This window comes from Bos grunniens, chromosome 23 (assembly GCF_055505025.1).
Source record: "Bos grunniens cultivar Pamir isolate PY7600 chromosome 23, Bosgru_T2T1.0, whole genome shotgun sequence".
Classification (NCBI taxonomy): Eukaryota; Metazoa; Chordata; class Mammalia; order Artiodactyla; family Bovidae; genus Bos; species Bos grunniens.
In genome coordinates, this window is record NC_141187.1 from 30406469 (window position 1) to 30430474 (window position 24006).

At 47.5% G+C, this 24006-nt stretch overlaps 4 protein-coding genes and 1 long non-coding RNA gene across 13 annotated transcripts; 3 read left to right on the top strand and 2 right to left on the bottom strand.

The window, feature by feature from the left end:
- Nucleotides 1-2009: 2009 nt before the first annotated feature.
- RNF39 (ring finger protein 39) lies at nucleotides 2010-7449 on the top strand. 2 transcript variants are annotated; one of them, XM_086369659.1, is made up of 4 exons: nucleotides 2010-2547; nucleotides 4235-4257; nucleotides 4472-4563; nucleotides 5998-7449. In XM_086369659.1, exons 1-4 carry the CDS (start codon nucleotides 2182-2184, stop codon nucleotides 6576-6578), a joined length of 1062 nt encoding a protein of 353 aa, XP_086225785.1. In that variant the 5' UTR covers nucleotides 2010-2181; the 3' UTR covers nucleotides 6579-7449. The 2 variants fall into 2 exon arrangements, with proteins under 2 accessions (XP_086225785.1, XP_086225786.1); XM_086369660.1 differs by lacking the exon at nucleotides 2010-2547 and adding an exon at nucleotides 3698-3800.
- Nucleotides 7386-10831, bottom strand: PPP1R11 (protein phosphatase 1 regulatory inhibitor subunit 11). Of its 4 annotated transcripts, none has more exons than XM_086369683.1 (3): nucleotides 10515-10831; nucleotides 9069-9177; nucleotides 7386-8632 (listed from the first exon to the last, which is right to left on the bottom strand). In XM_086369683.1, exons 1-3 carry the CDS (start codon nucleotides 10812-10814, stop codon nucleotides 8430-8432), a joined length of 612 nt encoding a protein of 203 aa, XP_086225809.1. In that variant the 5' UTR covers nucleotides 10815-10831; the 3' UTR covers nucleotides 7386-8429. The 4 variants fall into 4 exon arrangements, with proteins under 4 accessions (XP_086225809.1, XP_086225810.1, XP_086225811.1 ...); XM_086369684.1 differs by having other exon boundaries at nucleotides 10244-10518; XM_086369685.1 differs by having other exon boundaries at nucleotides 10009-10518.
- On the top strand, nucleotides 10615-14214 carry LOC147347179 (uncharacterized). Of its 2 annotated transcripts, none has more exons than XR_015152197.1 (2): nucleotides 10615-10745; nucleotides 12619-14214. It is a non-coding gene; the product is annotated as an uncharacterized LOC147347179 (long non-coding RNA). The 2 variants fall into 2 exon arrangements; XR_015152198.1 differs by having other exon boundaries at nucleotides 10671-10800; nucleotides 12619-14086.
- A 364-nt stretch (nucleotides 14215-14578) lies between these two features.
- Nucleotides 14579-18030, bottom strand: POLR1H (RNA polymerase I subunit H). 4 transcript variants are annotated; one of them, XR_015152196.1, is made up of 5 exons: nucleotides 17935-18030; nucleotides 17583-17737; nucleotides 17244-17344; nucleotides 16712-17011; nucleotides 14579-14803 (listed from the first exon to the last, which is right to left on the bottom strand). XR_015152196.1 is itself a non-coding variant. In XM_086369690.1 (5 exons), the coding sequence occupies exons 2-5, from the start codon at nucleotides 17716-17718 to the stop codon at nucleotides 14779-14781; spliced, it is 372 nt and encodes a 123-aa protein (XP_086225816.1). In that variant the 5' UTR covers nucleotides 17719-17737; nucleotides 17935-18030; the 3' UTR covers nucleotides 14579-14778. The 4 variants fall into 4 exon arrangements, 2 of the variants coding, with proteins under 2 accessions (XP_086225816.1, XP_086225815.1); XR_015152195.1 differs by having other exon boundaries at nucleotides 17244-17362; XM_086369690.1 differs by having other exon boundaries at nucleotides 16712-16821.
- Nucleotides 18031-21383: 3353 nt separating this feature from the next.
- On the top strand, nucleotides 21384-23729 carry LOC147347181 (putative uncharacterized protein ZNRD1-AS1). Its single transcript, XM_086369692.1, has 3 exons — nucleotides 21384-21802; nucleotides 22435-22510; nucleotides 22947-23729. The coding sequence occupies exons 1-3, from the start codon at nucleotides 21573-21575 to the stop codon at nucleotides 23724-23726; spliced, it is 1086 nt and encodes a 361-aa protein (XP_086225818.1). The 5' UTR covers nucleotides 21384-21572; the 3' UTR covers nucleotides 23727-23729.
- The last annotated feature ends 277 nt before the right edge of the window (nucleotides 23730-24006 follow it).

Consider the following 24006-nt stretch of genomic DNA (forward strand, 5'->3'; position numbering starts at 1 on the left):
GTGTGTTCATTTGTGTACTTTGTTTATCAGAGTGTCATGTTTGAGTGTCTCCGTGATAAGTAAAGGGGGAGAAGGATGCCTGGAGGGGTTGCCTAATAACCTGCTTCTGCTCCATAAAGACTTACTGTTTTTGTATTGTTGTTCTTGTTGACAATAAAACTTAATGACAGAGTGTCTTTGCATGTTTTCTTCCAGTATGTCTATCTGTTCCTAAATAATCCGGGTGTCCATCCCAGTGATAAAGTGTGTATGAGACCATTTGTGGCATATGTGTGGTTTTGCACTGTATGAGGGTATCTGACTATTAGGGCTGTGCATTTGGGGGCATTTAGACATTGTTGGATGCGCATGCATGTTTGTGCAACAGTGTGTGATTGCAGTTTTAGACATCTGAATATTTACTTATTCACAACCCCCCAGGAGTACCCAGACAGAAAGGCCTAGCATGAGAGAGGCAGAGGAACTAAGATAAGGGGGAGAGAACAGGAGGGTGGAGGAGGAGAGAGACAGAGATGGAGGTAATGAACAGGGCATGAGGAAAAATCCAAAAAAAAAAAAAAAAAAGGAAAAAATCAGAACGTAGAAGAGAAGACTTTCCTGGTGGTCCAGTGATTAAGAATTCATCTGTCAATGCAGGGGACATAGGTTCAATCCCTGGTCTTGGAAGATTCCACATGCCACGGGACAACTAAGCCTCCTGTGCCACAACTACTGAGACTGTGCTCTAGAGGCCAGAGGCCACAACCACTGAAGCCCGTGCGCCTAGAGCCTGGGCCCCACAACAAAAGAAGGCACTGCAATGAGAAGCCTGCTCACTGGAGCTAGAGATGGACTGTGTGCAGTAACGCAGACCCAGCGCAGTCAAAAATAAATAAATACGTTTTAAAAAAATGTAGAAGGAAGTTCCATGCAAAGAGTTGACTCATTGGAAAAGACTCTGATGCTGGGAGGGATTGGGGGCAGGAGGAAAAGGGGACGACAGAGGATAAGATGGCTGGATGGCATCACCAATTCGATGGACATGAGTTTGAGTGAACTCCGGCAGTTGGTGATGGACAGGGAGGTCTAGCGTGCTGCAACTCATGGGGTCACAAAGAGTTGGACACAACTGAGTGACTGAACTGAACTGACTCTAGGGATCTGAAATTAAAGAGGGGCAGGGTGGGGTCACAGCAAGGCCATAAATCAGAAGATCTGGGTATGGCTTCACTTTGGGTCATCACCTGTGTGACCTTGACAATGCCAGCTGTCTGGGCCTCAGTTGACCAAAAGAGTGAAAATAGATAACCTTTGGGTACACACCAAAGAAGGAGAGGAGAGAAAAGTGGAAATAAAAACATACACAGGGAAAAGAGACAGAAACAAGTAGAAAGAGAGATAGAGGAAGAAACAACAGAGGCCTGGGAGCCAGCCAGAGGTAGAACGGAGAGAACCGGACCCGGACTCCTTGAGTCAGGAATGTGGGCGCCTGCTTCCCACCCCTTACCCCAAAGCTTCGATGTCCTTAAGCCCTTAATAGGTAAGGCAGGCAGATGGAGAGAGGCGCCTGGAATGACAGCCACTCGCCAGCGCTCAGAGGCCTGCCAAAGCCACACAAACCAGATCTGTCTTCAGTGCCCCCAGCCCCCCAGATGTAGGTGTGCCAGCCACCTGGAATGACTCATACCCTGGCGATGTGGGCACACATACCAAAAGCAAGCCTGGGCATCCTGCCCACCTGCACAGTGCAGGCCAAGGGGAAGACGATATCCCGGCTCTTGAGGGAGGTTGGGGTGGTGGTGTCAAGGGCTACGCACCCCACATCTTGCTACTTTGCTACCTTGCCCCCAGAGCGCCTCCTAGCGACCACCTGCTCGGGTCGAGACCTAGGTGTCCCTTCCACCCTCCCCCCCCCCCGAACCTTACCGGGAAGCGGGAGAACCAGATGGGGTGTTACGCAAGGCCTGATGTTTACCTCCCGCAGGGGCCTCCTCCCTCCCTATAAAGCCTGACGTGGTGGGGAGATTGGCGGAGACAGACTGGTTGAAGACGGAGGCGATCCCAGGAAAGCCTCAGAAAGTTAATGCGGGAGGCGGAGAGCGGGGCAGAGACGCAGCCAGCAGCCGAGGCGCACCGCCATCTGCGCACCCGAAGGCGGTCGCGGTGGTCGCGGAGGGGACGGCGCCCGGGCGCTGGCTCCCCATGGAGGCGTCCGAGCTTCTGGGACCGGGGCTGGTGGAGCGTCTGGAGCAGCTGGCGACGTGCCCGCTGTGCGGGGGCCCCTTCGAGGACCCGGTGCTCCTGGCGTGTGAGCACAGCTTCTGCCGCGCGTGCCTGGCCCGCCGCTGGGGGACCCCGCCGGCGACCGGCCCCGAGACGCCCCCCACCGCCTGTCCGTGCTGCGGCCTACCGTGCCCCCGCCGCAGCCTGAGGTCTAACGTGCGGCTGGCGGTGGAGGTGCGCATCAGCCGCGGGCTGCGGGAGAAGCTGGCCGAGCCCGGAGCCCGCGCGGGGAAACGCCGAGGCGGGCGCATCCCTACCATGGGCTGCCTGGACCCGCAGGGAGAGGTGAGGCGGGGTGCGCTTCGCGAGTCCGCAGCTGTCCGCGGAAGGGGCGATCGGCTGGGGAGAACAGCAACTCCCGACCCGGGGCCCTTCTGGAAGTTTAGGCAAAAGGAGTTGGAAAGAGTCCAGCTGAGGACGAGGGGGCGGCGGCTGTCAACTGAGAGGTGCCGGGACGCACGGCGGGAAGGAGTTGACGCTGTGCCCAGAGCCAAGGGGGCTGGACGGATGCCTGGCTCCTGTTAGAGGGGCTGGAGGGAAGGGGTTAGGGAGGCAGAGAAGGGGCTGGGGCACTAGACAGAACTCGGGGAGACCCCCGAGGCCCTGCGAAGAGCGCGCGAACTGGGAAGCTGGGAAAGACGCCACTGGGCGCCAGTGAGGAGGAGGCCCGGCGGGGAGGAAAGGGGAGGAAGCAGAAGGGGGCGGGAGCGATCTGGGGGCCTGGGAGGTTAGTGAGGGAGATCGAAACTCGCCCAGGGGAGGAGGAGCAGGAGGGAGGGCGGAGAAAAAGCGGGAGGGGAGAGATGGAGGGGGGCTGTCAAAAGGAGGGAAGAAGAGAGGCAGGTCCAAACTTTCCTGCAGCGTCCTGGGGTAGGTCCCCGCGCTCCGGTCTAGACCTTGCTGTGTTGCTTGTTATTGTTGTTCTCAGCCCCTCCCAGGGCCCCAGGCAGAGGAGGACACGGGTGGAGGCAAGGTCTGGGAGAACAACCTGGGGACCCCTGGCTCCTCTCCACTTCCCACCCTGATCGCCCACCCTCCCACTCTCCCGCGTCCCTCCTGGGCCTCTGACTCCTTGGCGGTCAACCATCCCCGTTCCCTTGATCGACCCCCAGGCGCCCCGGATTCCCTTCTGGCTTCTCGCCAGCCGCCGAGCCGGTCTAGAGTCTTGTTTCCACCCTTTGAAGTCTACATATACCTAATTAGTCTCTGTGTAATTGGCATAACTAGACAAGTTGTCTTTCCTCTCTCCCCTTCACCATCCCTCTGGTCTGCCCCAGTCTTCTCCACTGGACAGAGACGTGGAAAGAAGGAATCCTAGAATTTGGAGAGGGAGCATCCCACGCCCTCTACCGGCTCCCAGGGTGCCCTGCAGGTCGGCGGGGCCTTCTGGGACACATCCAAGTCCAGCTGCCTCCATGGTCAGGGTAGAGAGACACAGAACAAAAGGCCCAATAAACGCCACTGGGCTTTTATGGCAAGAGGGGAAGCGGTTTTATTATAAGACTTCAGTTAACGAACTCTTAGCCTAAGGACTCTAGGTATGTGTTTGGTCTCTGTGATGGATAAAGCTGGATGTTTATCTGGGATAGACCCTCAGGAACGAGGATGAGCATAGGGGCATTGACACAGAGAAGGGAGGTGGGGAGGAAGCAGGGAAAGGTGAGGACTCTGGGGGCAGAAAAAGGCCGGGATGACACTAGGGAAGGGGAACTGAGTGGCTCTGGGGCGAGGGAGGCGTATGGTGGGGGGTGGAGTTAGGGGGATGAGAACGTGGTGATGGACAGGAAGGAAAGGTCATGCAAGGAGAAGGGGAGAGTGAGAGGAATAAGGAGCACACGGGGCTAAAGATGGGAGATCACTTTGAGATGCGGAGAGGGCCCTCACCAGAACAGACCCAGCCACCTGAGGGTGGGGAGCTCCCCTCAGGATGAAGCCCAGAGCTCACACCCATGTTTTTTTCTGTCCACTCCAGGATATGAAGATGACATGGAGAAGGTGAGTTCCATTTTTACTGTTTCTTCCTTTCCACTACCAGCGGCCACATCCATCACCTGTCACGGGAACCACAGCTTCATCCCCACTCCCAGACAGGTTTCCTGGGTTGGCCTCACCCTTTTCTGCCCCAGAGATGTGAGTGGGGGAGGGGTGCAGGCATCAGAGGGCAGAGGGTGTCTACCAATTTCTTGACTCTTCTCCCTCATCCCTCCAGGTTTGATGCCCCAACACCCAAGGCATCTAACTCAGAGGATGAGCTCCCTGAAGATTACCCAGTGGTCAAAAACATGCTTCACAGACTGACGGGTAAGGAGGGCAGAAGAGAGGGAACTAAATGAGAAACTTTTCAGTTTGTTCCCTTTTCTCAAATATGATCCAGTCCTTTTTGATGTCTCTGTTAATTTCCTAGGGCTGCCATAACCAAGCATCTCACACTAAGTGGCTTAACAGAAATTTAGTGTCTCATGATTCTAGAAATAGAAGTCAGGTATCAACAGCATTGGTTCTTTCTGATCACTGAAAGGGAGAATCTGTTCCAGGACTTCTCTCTTAGCTTCTGGTAGCCTCAGGTGTTCCTTGGCCTGTGGATGGCATTCTCCCTGTGTCTTTCCTCTAGACACACTTCCCTCTATACACACTTTTTGGGTCCAAACTTCCCTTTTTATAAGGACATGGGTTATATTGGATTAGGGTCCACCCTAATGACCTCATTTTAACTTGATTACCTTTATAAAGATTCTCTTTCCAAATACAGTCAAATTCTGAGGTCTTGGGGGGACTTCATATTTTGGGGGGGGGGTGAAAGAACACGATTTAACCCATAACAAGGTCAAGACTTAACCCTCGTGTTCCAGCCATTCTCCCCTTTCCTGTTCATACACTCACACAACAGACCCCTGGAAGTCCAATCTCTGCTGCCACCACTTCTCATCACTCCCTTCCAGAAGTGTCCTGGAACTCGCGTGTCTCCTTGCCCCTGGGGCTCTGGGCCTTCTCTGCAGCTTCTGGGGAGTTCCTTCCATCACTCCCACGGCTGTCCTCTGCCCCTCTTTAAACTGCCTAGAGAAGGTGCTCCACCCTGATGGACACCCACCATCCCAGATGGCTTCTAGTACCCCTAGTCCAGAAATCTTTCTTTAAAGCACCCCAAACACACAAGGTCAAGGACTAATTCTTTCTGGTCCCTTGGCTATCACCGCCTTCTCTCTCCTCCGCCCCACCCTCCCTGTAGAACTAGGCCTGTCTACTCCCACCTATTCCTGTGGGTGGTGGGCTGGTTTATCAGGATACTTCGGATTCCTCTCTCTGCCCACCCCCTCACTTGGGGTGCTGGTTTCTGGTATCAGTCCTCCTCTTGAGCTCCACCTTTCCCATCCTGTGGACCCAGCTCCCACGCCCTGCCCCAGATGCTGCAGATTGACATATCGGTCCTCCTGGCTCCCAAGAAGTCAGTCCAGCTTCACTCTCTCCAAGTCCACAACCCAGACAACCCCTCCTTGAACCTCTGCGCTATGCCCCTGCCCTGGGCCGGCAGGGTCCTTCTCCAGGCCCAACTCTCCAGAAGGAAGTGGCCCATCAGCGCTGGCGGGGTCTCGCCCAGGCCTACTCTTCATTCGCCTTCACCCTCGGTGGTCCTACAGCCGCCTTTGTAGAGCGCTGTTGTGAGCCTCTTGCGTCCGACCCCGTCTCCGCCTGGGAAAGCCCTCTCACATGGTCTTCCTCGTGCCTTCCTCTCTCCAGCCGACCTGACCTTGGATCCTGGCACCGCACACCGCCGCCTGCTCGTCTCTGAGGACCGCCGCAGCGTCCGACTGGCCCCACCGGGGACACCGGCGCCCCCCGATGGCCCGGCGCGCTTCGATCAGCTTCCAGCGGTGCTGGGCGCGCAAGGCTTTGGGGCTGGCCGCCACTGCTGGGAGGTGGAGACCGCGGACGCCGCCTCCCGCGGAGACTCTTCCGGGGAGGATGAGGTCGACGGGGAGAGCCTCTACGCCCTGGGCGCGGCCGGGGAGTCGGTGCGACGCAAGGGCCGAGTAGGGCTGTGCCCCGCGGGGGCCGTGTGGGCCGTGGAGGGCCGCGGCGGCCGGCTGTGGGCGCTCACCGCCCCAGAGCCCACCCCGCTGGGCGGCGCCAGGCCCCCGCCGCGGCGCATCCGCGTGGACTTGGACTGGGAGCGGGGCCGCGTGGCCTTCTACGACGGCCGCTCCCTCGACTTGCTTTTCGCCTTCCAGACGCCCGGTCCCCTCGGGGAGCGCGTGTTCCCGCTGCTGTGCACCCGCGACGCCCGCGCCCAGCTCCGCATCGTGCCCGCGGAAGGCTGAGAAGCTAGCCCACAGCCCCCGTTCTGGCCTGGCCCAAATGAGCACGGTCATCCGTACTCATTCCAGGGATCCTGCCCGTGCCCACTGGGCAAGTGTATTGAGAAGCACCCCGGACCTCCCTCCATATTCTCCAAATAGGACCTCAACTGGCCTCGTTTCCACATCCATGCCCAAAGCAGAGTTCCTGAACCTCCTTCCCCCATCTTGGGATGCTCCTCCCCCTCGGCTATCTCAGTACTTCCCCCAGGGATCCCTCCCCTTCTATATTTCCCAGGCTTGATTGGGGAACAGGTCCTGCCCCACCAGTACTGGTAAATGGCCCATTTTTAATACATAGAGGGCCAGCTGGTCAAATATTTACCTCCCACCCCTGCCCCTCCTCCTGGCAAAGAAGAGCACGGTGCCCTCTCCACAGCTCTGAGGTTTGGGCTTCCCTGCCTTCTCCACTCTAAGGTTTCTCTTCAAGACAAAGGAGACCTTCCTCCCCTAAGACAAGAGGCTTAACTCTGGCCTGGGCCTTAGGGCTCTCTTTTTTTGGGAGATGGGGGGCAGGACAGTTCTATTCCACCCTGACTACCTTCCATGCTTACAGCCATTTCCTGTTAAGAATCTTCTTAACCAACAACCCACTCCCCACCAGCCCCACAGCCAGCTCCATATGAGCATGGCACATACTCATAACACAGAACCAATGGTGCTACCTCTCCTTTTCTCAACCTGGGCATGGCCCAGACACCCCAAATTTGCCCTTGTATATACAGCCTCACTTCTTTCCCCATATGTATAAATGGGTCCATATTTAACACATTTTGTGATGTTGGGTTATTTATTTTGTGCATCTGTGGCAATAAATGAGATCTCAGTGGTGGTATGGATTTGACTGATCTCTGCAACTGTGCACTGCAAAAGGCCTGGAAAATGATATCCAGATCCCAGTAAGGGGTGGGGAGGGCTGGGAGGGCTGGATATCTGGGCTGGGAGAGACATCAAGGCCTTGGAAGGAAGGGGTGAGATTGCATCTCTTGGCTCCCTCCCTTTTCCATCCTCTCCCAGGGACCCAGGCCCCTGGGTCGGATCTGTCTCCTAAGTTGGAAGACCAAAGGCTGAGGAGATAGTGGGCTCTAAGTGACTAGTCTTGGAGCCAGTTTTGTCAGAAACCCTAGTCACATGAGAACGGTGAGGAGAGAGGACATGCCCATTTCTTTTTTCCATTTCTCATTAAAGGTGAGAAGGACAAAGACCTCCCTCTCTCCTAACTCCTCTTAAGGGCTTGGGGGAAGTGGGCAGGAGAGAAGGGAAAGGGCTAGGAGCCCTGAGGTCTCACAGAAGACCTCACATCCCACAGGCAACGACTAAGAGTTAGGATGACATAAATACATAAGTGGAAGAGCTCTAAGCCAGGATTAACAAGCATAGCTGGAGCAAGATTGCCTGGAATCTGACTAGGACCCTGGCAGTGAAAGCTGGGGCTGCTGGAAACCCAATTTAGCTGTTTGGAACTCAAGTAGAGAGTGCAAGGGGCCAAGATAACTGGATCCCAGGACAGGCAGTTTGGCAGTGAGAACAAAGGAAAAAGATTGGGATCAAGATGCCTGGATCCCTGGAGAGAGGAGGCTGGGTATTGTAAGGAGAAATGAGGGCTGGGGGAACCCAGAAGCCTAGGTTCTGGAATAGCAGCAAGTCAGAATTCCAGGATCTCTGTCCACCTTCCTCTCCCTCTTCCCTCTGTCAGGCAGAGGAGAGGGGAGGAGGGGGCTGGAGAAGGGATCAAATCGTGGGTTTAGTCCCCGAGTAGCCACATGAATACATTCAGGGCCAGACAGACACAGGAATGGTGGGGGAGCGAGGAATTTAGTGCTGCATTGGCCCTGGAGGGGGCTGGGAGGGGTCAGGAGGCTGGGGAGGGCTGGTGGGGCTTGGTCCCGGGGTTGCATGACGCCGTCCTTTGCGGTGGCCCCGCACACAGTGTGTGTGACCACAGCCCTCCTCTTCCTCGTCATCACTCTCTGTGGAGCTCTCGCCAAAGGCCCGAGGTTTCTCATAAATACAGCAGCCTGGATTTGGATGGAGGAGCCCAGTGAAAAAGGAGGAAGAGTTCAGATGTAGTGTCAGTTCCATTCCCACTGGATCTCAGTCAAAATTCCTACTTCCCACCATTTTCTCCTTCTACCTTCCAGATCCAGCTTCCCCAGGCCTACACTCTGGGACTCTGTCACCTACCCACCTTGCCTTTCCAGCCGGGAATCCAAAGCTCCTCTTCTCCCACCTCAGATACCTTTGACTTTAGGCCTTGCACATGGAAATTGAAGCCCCTCCCTACCTCTTTCCCTCTAACTTTAACCTCCTCTCCCTGATAACAGAGAACCACCAAGGCAGCCACAGGACTGTGAGCATCTGGGGGCTTTGGGAAGGCCAGTGAATGCCTGAAGGCAAAAGATATGCTGAGGGGAGCCAGGACTCCAGCGTTACTGTGGGGCAACAATTACTCACATTTTGATGAGCGGCGGCCCATGTGTTCATTGTCCACAGTGTCACTCGTCCATTCCACCTTTTTCTCTGGCTTCCGTTTCCGAAGTTTGATGGTTAGGCTCCGGTTCTCCTGGAAGGTTAAGAAGGATAGGCATACCTAGCTAGTCCCCTCCTACTAACTCTTCCTGCGTCCTCCCTGGGGCCTCCTTTCTTCCCTTTCCCAGTTCAATTAGGATCACAAACACAGCTACAGAGGAGCTGATGCTGGGAGGAGATAGAACAGGTTTTTGACCTCAAGGAGTCCCTTGAGGAATTCTGTTCTTAGTATTCTTAGTAACCACTAGTATACAGAGAAGATACAATTCCTAACCTAGGGAAAGTCCCAGCAAATCTTCAAAGGAAAATATAATCCTCGCTGTTCCTCCATCTTCCTCCCCAAATCATCTTTGGTGGTATTAATACATGAAAATTATTTTTTCAGTCACCAATGCCTAAACTTTGATCTCCCTTTCTTTTCCCAGAACGCCTATTCTTTTTCCCATTAAAGAAATGACTCTGTTCTCACATCTCTCATCCTCAAGCCCAGCCCTCCCAATCTGTTATCCACCTATTCTCCAGCATCCTGGCATCTCTAGTAACTATTACTCTAAACTCCCTTAATCAAAGGGTTATTAAGCCCGACAGGAACATCTCCTATTGAAAGCAATGTTTTTGCAAAAACGCTGTTTTTCTCTACATCTCTGATTTTTCAAAATACTCCCATCATCTCCCTTTTCTTGTTCCCTCATTCCCTCTGCTTCCGTTTGCTATAATCTCTTCAAGAAATATTTATTGATAAGCATGCTTAGTGTCAAGTTTCCCTACAGCGAGCTTCCAACCATGCTTTCTCACACAACCCTTCATTTCCCCCAGTACATCCCTTGCTCATTAATCGCCAAGTTCCCGGTCTTTCAATACTTACAGACACCACCATCCCAAGCAGTATCACCTACATCTTAACTCTATTGCATGTCACTTGACCAGCCTTCTGCACCAACTCTGACACACCAAAAAATCCCTAATACTCTGCGATTCTCCCAAACCCACTTCCTCCCATATCCCCAGGCCCAGCCCATCCAGCAACTCTCCAAAGCCTTATCCCTTCCCTCCCGGTATCTCTCAGACCCCTAAACAGCACCGCCCCCAGCCTTTCTCACGGGCTCCGTTGTCACGGTAACCGTTGTCTCAGTGACGGTCTCACTCAGCCCGGCCCCTGCCTCCGCCATGGCTAAGGCTGAGGAGAGAGAGAAGCGGAGGAAAGGGGATGAGGCACCCTTCTGTCTTTTCTGTGTCTCTGAGGTCTAAGAGAATCGGTATCGATTCAGATTAGCAGCCAGGATCCTCCACCTTCTTTTTTCCCCCTCCTCCTGGGCCTCCGCTGCCCCACCCCTGGGGATAACCTGTCCAACCCCACTTCCGGCTCCCTACTTCCGGGTGTGACGCGTTCTGTGGTCCCCCTTTTCCCTTCCTGGTACTAAATGCGTCAAAGCGCTGGGTCGCCGGATTAGTTCCGCCGTAATGTGACAGTGCGCAGGCGCCGCAAGGAGGCGACTCAACTTTGGCGGAAGAGGCATCACTTTTGTACGGGAGCAGGAGGCGGGGCGAGCAATGACTGCATGGTCTTGCAAAGCAGAGATTGAGCAGGAATCCGCGGTGGAGGTTAGAGCTGGGCCTGTTCCTGAAGACTGGGTACCGCACCCGGTTCAGACGTCCCGTAGCTGAGTCCATTTCATTGCCATTCCTTGTGTGTGTGTGTGTGGGGGGGGGGGGGGGGAGCGGGGCGGGAAAAAATAAGGGGCAATAGTAATGATCCTACCACAGCCTAACTTCGTTTCCTTATTGTTTTATCTGGGAATTAGGCAGTCGGGACCTGGGAGCAGCTGGAAACACACTTGATTAAGAATTTTAATCCTCCCTCTGTGCCCGTAGGGGTTGGAGCAGGGCACTTAATGCACCTTCAATATGGATTATTTCCTGTCACTGGCGCATGAAACACTCTCGAGTCTGCGTTTTAGCTCCAAGTCTACAACAACAAATGGGGAAGACCGGAAAAAATACTAACAAAAATATAAGACATTAGAATATTAACATAGATGTAAGACTCATCTGTGAAACTGAGTTTAGTCACATACTGCCTACACTTGGTCTGGGGTGGAGATGGGAAAGATTAAACACAGAAATGGTCATCAGTTCAGTTTAGCCACTCAGTTGAGTCCAACTGTTTGCGATCCCATGAATTGCAGCACACCAGGCTTCTCTGTTTACCACCAACTCCCAGAGCTTACTCAGACTCATGTCCATCGAGGCGGTGATGCCATGCAACCATCTCATCCTCTGTCATCCCCTTCTCCTCTTGCCTTCAATCTTTCCCAGCGTCAGGTCTTTTTAAATGAGTCAGTTCTTCGCATGAGGTGGCCAAAGTATTGGAGTTTCAGCTTCAGCATCAGTCCTTCCAATGAATATTCAGGACTGATTTCATTTAGGATGGACTGGTTGGATCTCCTTGCAGTCCAACAGACTCTCAAGAGTCTTCTCCAACACCACAGTTCAAAAGCATCAATTCTTCAGCGCTCAGCTTTCTTCACAGTCCAACTCTCACATCCATACATGACTACTGGAAAAGCCATAGCTTTGACTAGATGGACCTTTGTTGACAAAGTAATGTCTCTGCTTTTTAATAAGCTGTCGAGGTTGGTCATAACTTTTCTTCTAAGGAGCAAGTGTCTTTTAATTTCATGGCCACAGTCACCATCTGCAGTGATTTTGGAGCCCCCCAAAATAGTCTGTCACTGTTTCCCTATCTATTTGCCATGAAGTGATGGAACCACATGCCATGATCTTAGTTTTCTGAATGTTGAGTTTTAAGCCAAATTTTTCACTCTCATTTTCATCAAGAAGCTCTTTAGTTCCTCTTCACTTTCTGCCTTAAGGGTGGTGTCATCTGCATATCTGAGGTTTTTTATATTTCTGCTAGCAATCTTGATTCCAGCTTGTGCTTCATCCAGTCCAGTATTTCTCATGATGTACTCTGCATATAAGTTTTAAGCAGAGTGACAATATACAGGCTTGACATACTCCTTTCCTGATTTGGAACCAGTCTGTTGTTCCATGTCCAGTTCTAACTATTGCTTCTTAACTTGCATACAGATTTGTCAGGAGGCAGGTCAGGTGGTCTGGTATTCCCATCTCTTTAAGAATTTTCCACAGTTTGTTGTGATCCACACAGTCAAAGGCTTTGGGATAGCCAATAAAGCAGATGTTTTTTTCTGGAACTCTATTGCTTTTTTGATGATCCAGTGGATGTTGGCTCTTTGATCTCTGGTTTCTCTGCTTTTTCTAAACCCAGCTTGAACATCTGGAAGCTCATAAATTACAATATAAGCCAGTTTGTATGATAAAAATAAGTGTATGTTTCTCAAGGAGCAAAAGAGTGGTAAAGAACAGGCAAGCAGACGAATGAGTTTTTTAGGTAAAGAAAGCAGCATATAAAGTACTTGTGTGTACTGAAGAAAATGCATTCCTGTATTTGCAGAGTACATCATGAGAAACTCTGAGCTAGAAGAAGCACAAGCTGCAATCAAGATTGCTGGGAGAAATATCAACAACCTCAGATATGCAGATGACACCACCGTTATGGCAGAAAGCAAAGAGGAACTAAAGAGCCTCTTGATGAAAGTGAAAGAGGAGAGTGAAAAAGTTGGCTTAAAGCTCAACATTCAGAAAACCAAGATCATGGAAAATAGATGGGGAAACAGTGGAAACAGTGTCAAGACTAATTTTTTGGGCTCCAAAATCACTGCAGATGGTGATTGCAAGCCATGAAATTAAAAGACACTTATTCCTTGGAAGGAAAGTTATGACCAACCTAGATAGCATATTCAAAAGCAGAGACATTACTTTGCCAACAAAGGTCCATCTAGTCAAGGCTATGGTTTTTCCAGTAGTCATGGATGGATGTGAGAATTGGACTGTGAAGAAAAGCTGAGCGCTGAAGAATTGATGCTTTTGAACTGTGGTGTTGGAGAAGACTCTTGAGAGTCCCTTGGACTGCAAGGAGATCCAACCAGTCCATTCTAAAGGAGATCAGTCCTGGGTGTTCATTGGAAGGACTGATGCTGAAGCTGAAACTCCAATACTTTGGCCACCTCATTCGAAGAGTTGACTCATTGGAAAAGACTCTGATGCTGGGGGGGATTGGGGGCAGGAGAAGGGGACAGAGGATGAGATGGCTGGATGGCATCACCGGGTCGATGGACGTGAGTTTGAGTGAACTCCGGGAGTTGGTGATGGACAAGGAGGCCTGGTGTGCTGCAATTCATGGGGTCGCAAAGAGTCGGACACAACTGAGCTACTGAACTGAACTGAAGGAGAGTTCCAGATGATGACTGACAGGTAGACGTGGTTATGAGGCCCTGTAAAGTTTGCAAGAAACTTGGAGATTATCCAGTCCGTAAAAGGCTTAAAGTAGGACAGGACATGAACAGATTTTATTATATTTCAGGAGTGGGGCACTAAAGTCAATTACCAGAAATGTTCAGACACACAGTGGAAGAAACTAAGTTGCCCATCTGTCTAAGTTGCCATGGATAGTGTATCAGTTCAGTTCAGTTCCATTCAGTTGCTCAACTCCTGGAGCTTGCTCAAACTCATGAGAGCTCCCAAAATATAAAGGGCCACACAACTGTAAGATAAATCATGTCTGTCATCTTCTCAGTCCAGTTCAGTCGCTCAGTCGTGTCCGACTCTTTGTGACCCCATGAATCGCAGCATGCCAGGCCTCCCTGTCCATCACCAACTCCCGGAGTTCATCTTCTAGTCACTACTTAAACCAAAGAATGCAGGAATACTAATTCCCAGGCTGAAATTTGAATATGCTGATTGTGCCTGGACTAAGTATTTGTTTGCCTTTAAAGTTTTTGGCTCAAACTGAAAAAAGTAAGCTATGACTCAGCATGTAGAGTTTAAAGCCCATTAAAATAAAAAATCATTGTGGATTGGGATTCCTGTTGATTTTTTTTCCTACTTTTCTATATATGAATCTGTTACAGTGTAAAAAATATGTGTGTGTGTGTGTGTGTGTGTATATATAATATTATCTCAAGAGCAATAAAAAAATTTCCAGAATGTCCACCTTTGTCTTTGAGTATAGATTTTATTGTCCAAACTTACATATCAAATTAATCTGATCCAGAGTTTTCTGTTGAAGCTCAGTATCCAAACTCCCACTTTTTGTTTCCCTAAACTCAGGAACCAAATAAGATTTAGATAATGAAGGAATACGTATAATTGCCTTTTTATGTTATTAGCCTCATTCCTGGCTCCATTTTTTTATCCTTGTTTTTTATTCCCCTGCCTCCTTTTTCTTTCTGCTGTACTAATTTATATTCCCTTTTTGTCACTGATACATTTGTTGAGAGAATGAATATATCTCTAAGCTAATATAAATTTCTTTTCGAACAAGACAGATTATAAATAACATACATACGTCTGGCTTTTATAGAAAAATATAACTTTAATAAGGAAACTCAATGAGGGTAGGAGTACTCTGGGGACAATGGTAATCCACACATGACGATCTGCTTTTCCTCTGCGAACAGAACACTGTAATAGGGAGATGGACAAAGGAGCTAAGAACCCAATATCCTCCAGCTTCCAAGTAAGAAAAGGATTGTTGAGTCGCTTAGAAAAAAAATCAAGAATCTTCCTTCTCTTGGAACCTATAGAGAAAGAAAAGACTTGTTATATTTGTTCAAAGGAAGAGGTACTAGCAGTGTAAGATGAAAGAAATAATCAAGGAAGGACTTTCATTTATGACCATAGAGGACTAGCTCCCCTAAACAACCCTACACAAATTCAAGACAATTAAACGTGCTGGGATTAAAACTGTGTCTTGCAAATTATGAATTATGTCAAGATTTCTTAGGAAAACAAAGAACACTAGCCATAAAAGAAAAAAGGATAAACTAGACCTCATAAAAATGAAAAACTTCTGGTCATTAAAAAAAAAAAGTTAAAAAATTTTAATTTTCTTAGTTGTTTAAATTAAATTAAACAATTTCTCAGCCTGACTGAGAAATACTCCCCAAAGGCATTTCTAACTATAAATATTTTTAATCCATTGATGAGAAGGCAAGAAAGTAAAGGCACTCTTCACACTGAGTGAAAGTATATAAAACCAGGAACCTAGACAGGTACATTCAAACTGAAGCCCCTGGTACACTGGTGCCCTTGCTGTTTTGAGAGCCACATGAGTGAACCGGCGACAAGCCTACAATGTCTGAGAGGAGATACTCTGAGTAAGTTTGAAACCTCCAAAGGGCTACACCTGTGTATAAAAGTGAACAAGAAAAAAAATCCAACTCTGCAGAAGAGGAATTTGACTGTCTCACTAGGTAGAGAGAGAGAAAAAAAAAAAAAAATTCCCTCTAGAATTTCTAATCAAAACCTGGCCTTACATTGGATTTGCAGCCCAAATCCATACTACCTATTTGCTACAAAACACATGAAGCTGAGAATTCATTTAAAGTCATTCCAACTTGGTAGTGCTTCAAGGCACCTGAAGAGGAAACCCATATGCTAAGAATATAGTTTTCACTCCAGGCCTCAAAGAATTCCATAGTCCAAATTCTTAAAAATCTGAGCTTATGTTCAAAAATTATAAAACAAAAAAAGCACCATGAGAAAGTCTGCAGGAATAATGGCAGCATCAGACCCACAAAAACTGTGGGTATGAGAATTAGGAGACACAGAATATAAATATCATGCTTAATATATTTAAATATATGTAAGAATTAAAAATAATTTAGGATTAAAGAATCATGAATTATTAAAAACGGCTGAGGAGACTTGAAAAATAAGCAGAACTCAAAAAAAAAAAAATGTTTTTAAGTAACAATAACTGACACAAACTGAAGACAGAATTAGTGAAGTGAAAGAAAGACCAGAAGAATTTACCTAGAAGCAATATAAAGAGAAAATAGATGCAAAATTACGAAAGGGTGAGAGAAATGGAGTAGTGGGTAAAGTCTAATAAGCAACTAATTAATTAGAACTCCAGAATGCGAGAACATAGGTAAAGGCAATATTCAATGAGATATGGCAGATAATTTTCCAAGGTTGATGGAAAAGAAAAAAAAAAATCAATCTTTACTTTCAGAAAGCCCAACAAATCCTAAACATGATAAACAAAAGAAAGCCACATCCAGATATACTTTAGTGAAACCACAGAACACCAAAGACAAAGGGGAGTTCTCAAAACTATTCAGAGAATCATGTTCTTCAAATCACCCATGACTAATTCTCACCGAAATAAAACTACCTTGAGTAAGTACAGTGGAAGATGCAACAGTAACACCCAGGTCATCAAGCAACATTTGCTTTCTGTATTTTTTTTCTTTCCTTTTAAATATCTTAAAAGGTTTAATTCACCAAGTATAAAAAGGATAAGAAAAGTGTAATTTTCTAAAATAAAAAACGACCACAAGTTTCCCTATGACTTCAACTGTACAGAAGAGGGATGGGACCAAAGAACACAACTGTTTATTCAGTACAAAAAGCAAATCACTGGATTCGTTTAGGTCGCAAACAGACTGAGAAAGGGCAGAGAGGAGGGGAAGGATACGCACTTGCAGTTGGTACAAGTGTAGAAGACAGTCTGCCCTTCATCGGCTGATCGCATCTGCCTGGTGTGGTATGCCATTCCCTCGTGCCCACATCGAGAGCAGCGCCTGTCAACCTGAGAAGCAACTGGTGGGATTAATAAGTCCTCTTCCCGATCACAGACATCGGGCTGTCACACTCCCCAGACTCTGATGTTTTAATAGACCCCTCTTCCCTCTTAGAGGACTTCCCACGTGGCGCAGTGGTAAAGAATCCATCTGCCAATGCTGGAGACGCGAGTTCCATCCCTGGCTCGGGAAGATCCCCTGGAGGAGGAAATGGCAATCCGCTCCAGTATTCTTACCTGGAAAATTCCATGGACAGAGGAGCCTGGCAGGCTACAGCCCACGGGGTCGCAAAGAGTCAGACACGACTCAGCATAGCACACACCCTTCCCTCTTGGAATTGGGTACAAAACTGTCCAGATCTGAGCAATCGCCCCTCCATTTCTTTCCCACCCTCCTTCGATGGGGCCAGTCCTCGATGTCATTCACTCACCACAGGTCCCTGGAACTCAGGTCCTTCCTCCATCGACAAAGGCATGGCTGTCCCCAGTTTGTTAAACACAACTGAGGTCTTCACAACCTTCCCTTCAAAGTCTGCGCAAGCAGTAAGAACTGGTTGTGGAGACAGTAAGGAGGGCTGACACCCAAAACTCCCTCTCTGTTAGGACAGGAGGCCTTATATTCTTCCCTTCAGGTTTCGACCCAAGGCTAAAAGTGCCTGATTCCCTGCTTCAGGGTCCCCCTCTTCAATCCAACCGATATTAGGGTCCTCAAGCCACTGACCCTTTCACGCTGGGCCCTCTGCCGGGGTCGCTGAGTACAAGCCCCTTACCTCGCACGTTGATGGAGAAGCCACAGCGGGTACAGGCGACAGCATCCTGAACCCCGGGCAGAGGCAGGACCGAGCCGCAATCTGGACAGAAATCCAAGTCCGACTGAAAGCTGGAGCAGATGCCGGCGAGGTCCATGACGGAGGGTGGTCGAGGGCTGAGAAGAAGGGGAGACTGCTAATAAAAGAGAGTAGCTCCCTCCCCACTGAAGGGTCATTCCTATTCTGTCCCTGGACCTAAGTGTACAGAACCCGAGTCCTTCTCCCACGTATGCCTGTGCCTTTAAGACCAATGAGCCCACATATCTAGAATTCCAAGCCGGGGTCCGGTACTTCGACTTGGGGGCTTGCTTACCTGGGACAGGCGAGAAGGGGAAGCCAACTCCGCAGGCTAGAACGCCGGCTCTACGCGGCAGCGAAGTAGCGAGAGCAGGGCGGGCTAGAGAGCCCCGTCGTTCGGCTTGTCGATTGGCTGTTACGTCATAATTAATCGCAAACTTGGTCCCCGGAGGGAGAGGAACCATTGAAGGAAGGTTGTAGCGCTACCTTCAGGCTGGTTTTGTGACGTTGGATAAGAAAACAGGTGATTGAAGCTGAGCCTCTGGTTGTTTTTCCCCTCATTACCCAGTTCTGGGAACTACAATTTCCTCTGTTCCTGAGTTGGTTTAAAAAAAAAAAAAAAAGCGAAACATTCTGGGAGTTACAGTTCTAGCGCTCCTCGGACCTCGCGATGCAAGCAAGGGCGCTCTGCAGAGCACCGCCTGGCTCGAGTGCTGGGCCCTTGGCGACGAAGAATTGATGCTTTTGAACCGTGGTGTTGGAGAAGACTCTTGAGAGTTCCTTAACTGCAAGGAGATCAAACCAGTTAAGCCTAAAGGAAATCAGTCCTGAATATTCACTGGAAGGACTGATGCTGAAGCTGAAACTCCAATACTTTGGCCATCTGATGCGAAGAACTGACTCATTTGAAAAGACCCTGTTGCTGGGAAAGATTGAAGGCAGGAGAAGGGAAGGACAGAGGATGAGATGGTTAGATGGCATCACCCACTCGATGGACGTGAGTTTGAGCAAGCTCCGGGAGTTGGTGATGGACAGGGAGGCCTGGCATGCTGCAATACATGGAGTCGCAAAGAGTCGGACACGACTGAGCGACTGAACTGAGCTGGGCCTTTCGAAGGGGTGAGTCGGCCTCTTATGGGGCATGAAGTGGAAACGGTGAAGGCGGAGGAGGAATGCCTAGTCACTAGGAAGGGATGAAGTAGGACACTTTAGGAAGGGGCTCAAGACTTTGGAGGTAGTGGAACAGAAGAGATTGGGACTCCTTCCTCTTTAGATGCCTGTCAGATGAGGGAGGTTAGCATTAGTCAAGGGAGCAGCCTTGTGACGAAGACTGTCGAAGTTTGCTTTCAGTTGCGGACCCCGTTCCACCTTGTCCCCGGCCTCCCATCCGACCAGCTCTACATCATCATTGCATCCATTAGATGGAGAGTTGACATATCCCTGATCTTTTATAAAACATGAGGACAAGTGTCTTAAAAGTCTTGCTGTTTTAATTCATCTGGAACCTACAATTTAAAGTGTAGAATCTTGTCGTCCTAAAGGGACAGCTTCTAGATGAGTTTCCTAGTTCTCTCCCAGCCCATCCACCCCCTCTCAACCTCATATCTGTGCTAAGCTGCTTATGTATGAAAGTTCCAGAGCCATCACTATTTTCTCCTGTTTGAAAGAGAACCAGCTGTGGTCTCTCCTGGAGAGGTTTTGATCCTCTACTCTCTGAAATAATGGAAACAAACTAGTGAGAAGGTTAAAACTCTGACAAAGCTACTAGAAAGTGACAAGCCCCTTAATAATTTGTCTTACAAGGAGAAGTCTGCTGAGCCCATGATGGTAGGCAAGTTTTTATTCTCTCTTCTCTGTGTGTCTGTCTCCTTTAAAAATAGAAATTGAGATTGGTCCAACTTTCCCTTTCAGTATCAGTTCAGTCTGTCAGTCCTGTCCAACTCTCTGCGACACCATGAACCACAGCAGGCCAGGCCTCCCTGTCCATCACCAACTCCCGGAGTCCACCCAAACTCATGTCCATTGAGTCGGTGATGCCATCCAACCATCTCGTCCTCTGTCATCCCCTTCTCCTCCTGCCCTCAATCTTTCCCAACATCAGGGTCTTTTCAAATGAGTCAGCTCTTCGCATCAGGTGGCCAAAATATCGGAGTCTCAGCTTCAACATCAATCCTTCCAATGAACACGCAGGACTGATTTCCTTTAGGATGGACTGGTTGGATCTCCTTGCAGTCCAAGGGACTCTCAAGAGTCTTCTCCAACACCACAGTTCAAAAGCATCAATTCTTCGGCCCTCAGCTTTCTTTATAGTCCAACTCTCACATCCATACATGACTACTGGAAAAACCATAGCCTTATGTCTCTGCTTTTTACTATGCTATTTAGGTTGGTCATAACTTAACTTCCAAGGAGCAAGCCTCTTAATTTCATGGCTGCATTGACAAAACTCAGTGAATATCCACAATGAGTTGAATACTGTCCTAATGCAGTAAAGTAACTAAGCATTATAAGGCATGTCTCTTTCCCAACAAAAGCTCAACAGTCTGTTCCCGTTCATATTTATTAAGCACATATGCCAGTCTTTGAGCTGAAGTTGTGGCTGTCAAGCTAAAAACTGTGTCTCTGACCTTAAGGAATACAAATGAATAATTAGAATGCAGTGAAAGTACACTTACAGGACAAAATGTGAGAGCCCAGGAAAGGCATATACAACATATATGCCTGTATACTTCAAGGAGGACTATTTATTAAAAAGTCCTACTTATTAAATAGGACTTTAACTATGTATTAAATAGTTTATAAAAAAAACTATAAAAAAGTTTCAATAAAAATATTCAGTATTATGGAGAAATTAAATAGTTTATAAAAAACTATAAAAAAGTTTCAATAAAAAGATTCAGTATTATGGAGAATGTAAGAGGATGATGCTCATATTCTGTGGTGAGGATAATCACCAGTTAACAAATCATTAATTTTGAGAACATGGGATTACAGACTCTAATGTTAGGTACTGTGCTAGGTACTGTGTACACAGAAATAAAAGTAAGGTGGTCATATTTTTAAAAATCTCAAGTATATGTAGTCAGGCAAGTAAGAATATGCCCAAGAGGTTAGTGAGATCCAATATTCGCTAGCAGATCCTTTCTAATATGATAGATAGATGTCTATATTTGTAGATAAAAAAGTTATAGCTCCTACTCTATGAGTCTGAATTTCAGCATCAAAATGTTAAAAGTGATACATGGATACAGATATCACAGTGGAAACCAGGATTGATTTTCAAAAGAGTTGTAGAAGTAAAAAATATTATGTTTATAGGGAGGCAAAAATTGCTGTTACATAGAGAAGACTGGGAAGATTTTATGGTCAAGTCTTGACCTGAGGAGGATGGACAACTGCTGTTTATTGAGAACTTACCATATATAAAGCATTGTGCCAGGATCTTTAATTGTCATTTGTTCTTTATAACTCCAAGAGGCAAATTTTTGTCTTATAGTTCCATTTTACAGATGAGGAAACTGATTTAGAGAGAGACTGAGTTACCTACCCTGAGTCACACACCTGGGAAATGGTGGAATTAGGATTCAGGCATAGCCCTGTAAGGCTTCAAAGCCCATGCTGTGTAAACCATAAATGGTATAAATAAAGGCACAGAGATGAGATGCCAGGCATCCTTAGTGGCTTAAATATGACCTCACAGTAAACTCAGATTAGACCAGAGATGACACACAAAAAGTTGGTAGTCTTCACTTGTGTTGCCATCAGCCTGTCCTATAAATAAATCCAGAGTGACCCCAGATTCTCATCCCTACTGGATCAACAGGGAATAGTCTCAATGGATTTAGGTTGAAGAATGACTGGCAGAATAAGGCAGGCAAGCAGAGAGTGAACAAATAAGAACAGAATTTCAGAACAAAAGATTATAGGGCAGAGATGCTGTATGTGGTGATAGAGGCAGAGAGGGCCCGGCTCAAGAAACTGCACAAAGAGAATGAACTGATAACACCGAAGTCTAGACTCATCCCAGAAGACAAAGGAGGAAGCCGGACTGAGCAGTATGGTGTAAACGTGCTTGGGCAACGCTTCACCAAGGAGCCCGTCTCTTCCCACGCCCAGTCCCTGGTGCAAGATTCAGAATGGTTCATGTTGAGTCCACAGGAGAAGTATGCGTTTAAGTTTATATGACAGGATTACAGTTGGCCCTCTATATCGGAGGTTTCCCTATCCACAGATTCAACTGTGGATGGAAAATAGTCAGGGAAAACAAAATTATGGAAAGTTCCCAAAAGCCAAACTTGAACTTGCCACTTAGTGGCAACTGTTACGTAGTATTTACATTGTATTAACAACTATTTACATTGTAGTAGGTATTATAAGTAATTGAGAGATAATTTAAGGTATATGGGAGGATGTGCCAAGGTTATATGCAGATATAATATCATTTTATATAAGGGATTAGCACATGGAGTTTGGTATCTGGAGGAAGCAGGTCCTGGAAATAAGGGACATTGGTGGGGAGGGTGATCCACAAATACCGAGGGATGACTGTATGCTCTTATTTATATGTCCTTATTTTTAAAAGAGTATTCATTACTTGTCACCATAGGAATGTCATGGTTTCTCATCAGAAAATGGCCCTGCTGTAGTCCTACCTATTCCTAGGTGTTTTCTTTCTGAGGGAAATACCTTTGGCCTTAGGCAAAACAATTGGGTTCTTTTGATTCAGTTGATATGAGAGCAAATTTGTTCTGACATCTCCCACCTTCTGTTTTACCTTTGCTCTTTTATCTTACAGATTGGCCTGGGCTAAAGTATCAAAAGACCCTAGGATTGCTGCAGGTCAACAGTCTCCACTGGAGAAAAAAATATTGGTAAATAAATCATCCTAACATCATACCATTTGAAAAGACTAGAAGAAGGAAAGTTAGGTTTAAAATCCTACTGCCACCCAAGTGACACTTTGCTGTAATGTGTCCACACTGGCAAATATTTTCCAGCTAAATCTTTACTTGCAAAACAAAGTATTATTTTCAAAACTACCAACACTATTAAAAAAAAAACGAACCAACTAGTTATTGATTTTGGTGGTAAGAACACCAACTTTGAGAGCTTGCAGGCCCACCTAGGAGTGATGGAAGTAAAATCCCTGTTACTCCAAAGTTAATGAAAGACCATGGTCCTTTCTTCCCCCACCCCCACCCCCACCATGGTACTTTCTTGGTGTCAGTAATGAGATAGGCTCCTGTTTAAGTATGTTCAAAGTAAAAAGATGGTCATATTACAAAATTCTGCACCTCACCTTGACAGAATCTAGGTGGCGTACATACATCAGAAGCAAAACAACTGATAATTCAAAAATATCAAGAGGAGTATGAAATGCTCTGTAGGGAGCAAGGGCTTTCCCTTGACTACTGGCTTGCCAAAGCGGAGTCTTATTATAATAAAAGAATAATGGAAATGGTGAAAGAACAAGAGAAAGGCAGTGAAATCAAGAAGAGATTGGAGGGAAAAACAACCCAAAGCATAGAGAGACAAAAACGGTATTATTTGCTCCCTGAGAGAGAAATGAAACACATAGAAAGGCACATACATCGAGGTCGACGGGTCAGAGAGTTTAAGAGTAAAACATTTAAACAATTACCACCACACTCTAGTGAAATAAAATTTCCCAGAATTGTGCTGGGAGGGCATGGCATCCAGAACACACAGAGAAGAAAGCAGGTAAACGAGAGAGAACAGATGCAGATTAAAGATCACCGGGAACGCATGATTCGAGGGAGAGAACTTGTAAAGCAAAAACTCAAGGAAGGAATCTTGAGAAAAGACCAGAGCCAGCCTCCTATGCATGGGAAGTGTGAGAGCATAAGAAGCATAAAGAAAGAGATAAAAGAGTATGAAAGTGTTATTGCATATCCACTTTTCCAGCCATGCAATAGCAGTCGGATTAAAGTGAATGTTCTGATGGAAAAGTCTCAGAATAGAGAAGAAAATAACACAATTATCAAGCCACTTCAAAGAAGATTCTTAACTATGCCACCCTTTTTGAGAAGTCAAATAGGAAAAATAAAAGATTTGGTGCTTTCATGATTAGATCATGTCTCTTAAATGAACCTTTATTTTTTAAACAGGAGAAAATCAAACAAAAGTTTAATAACATACATACATGAGAGAGACCCAGGAAAATTGAGTAACTCCCTCCCACACACACACACTTTTTTTTTAATGCTAGTTCTCTTTCGTAGGGTTCAGTGACGTTTCTCATTTATACAGAAGTGTCAGATAGTTCTGGAGTTTACAACTAGCTTCGCTATTTTTCATTGCCTTGTGTTTGTTCAAGTTGCTTATCCTTTTTGATGTTCATTCCTAA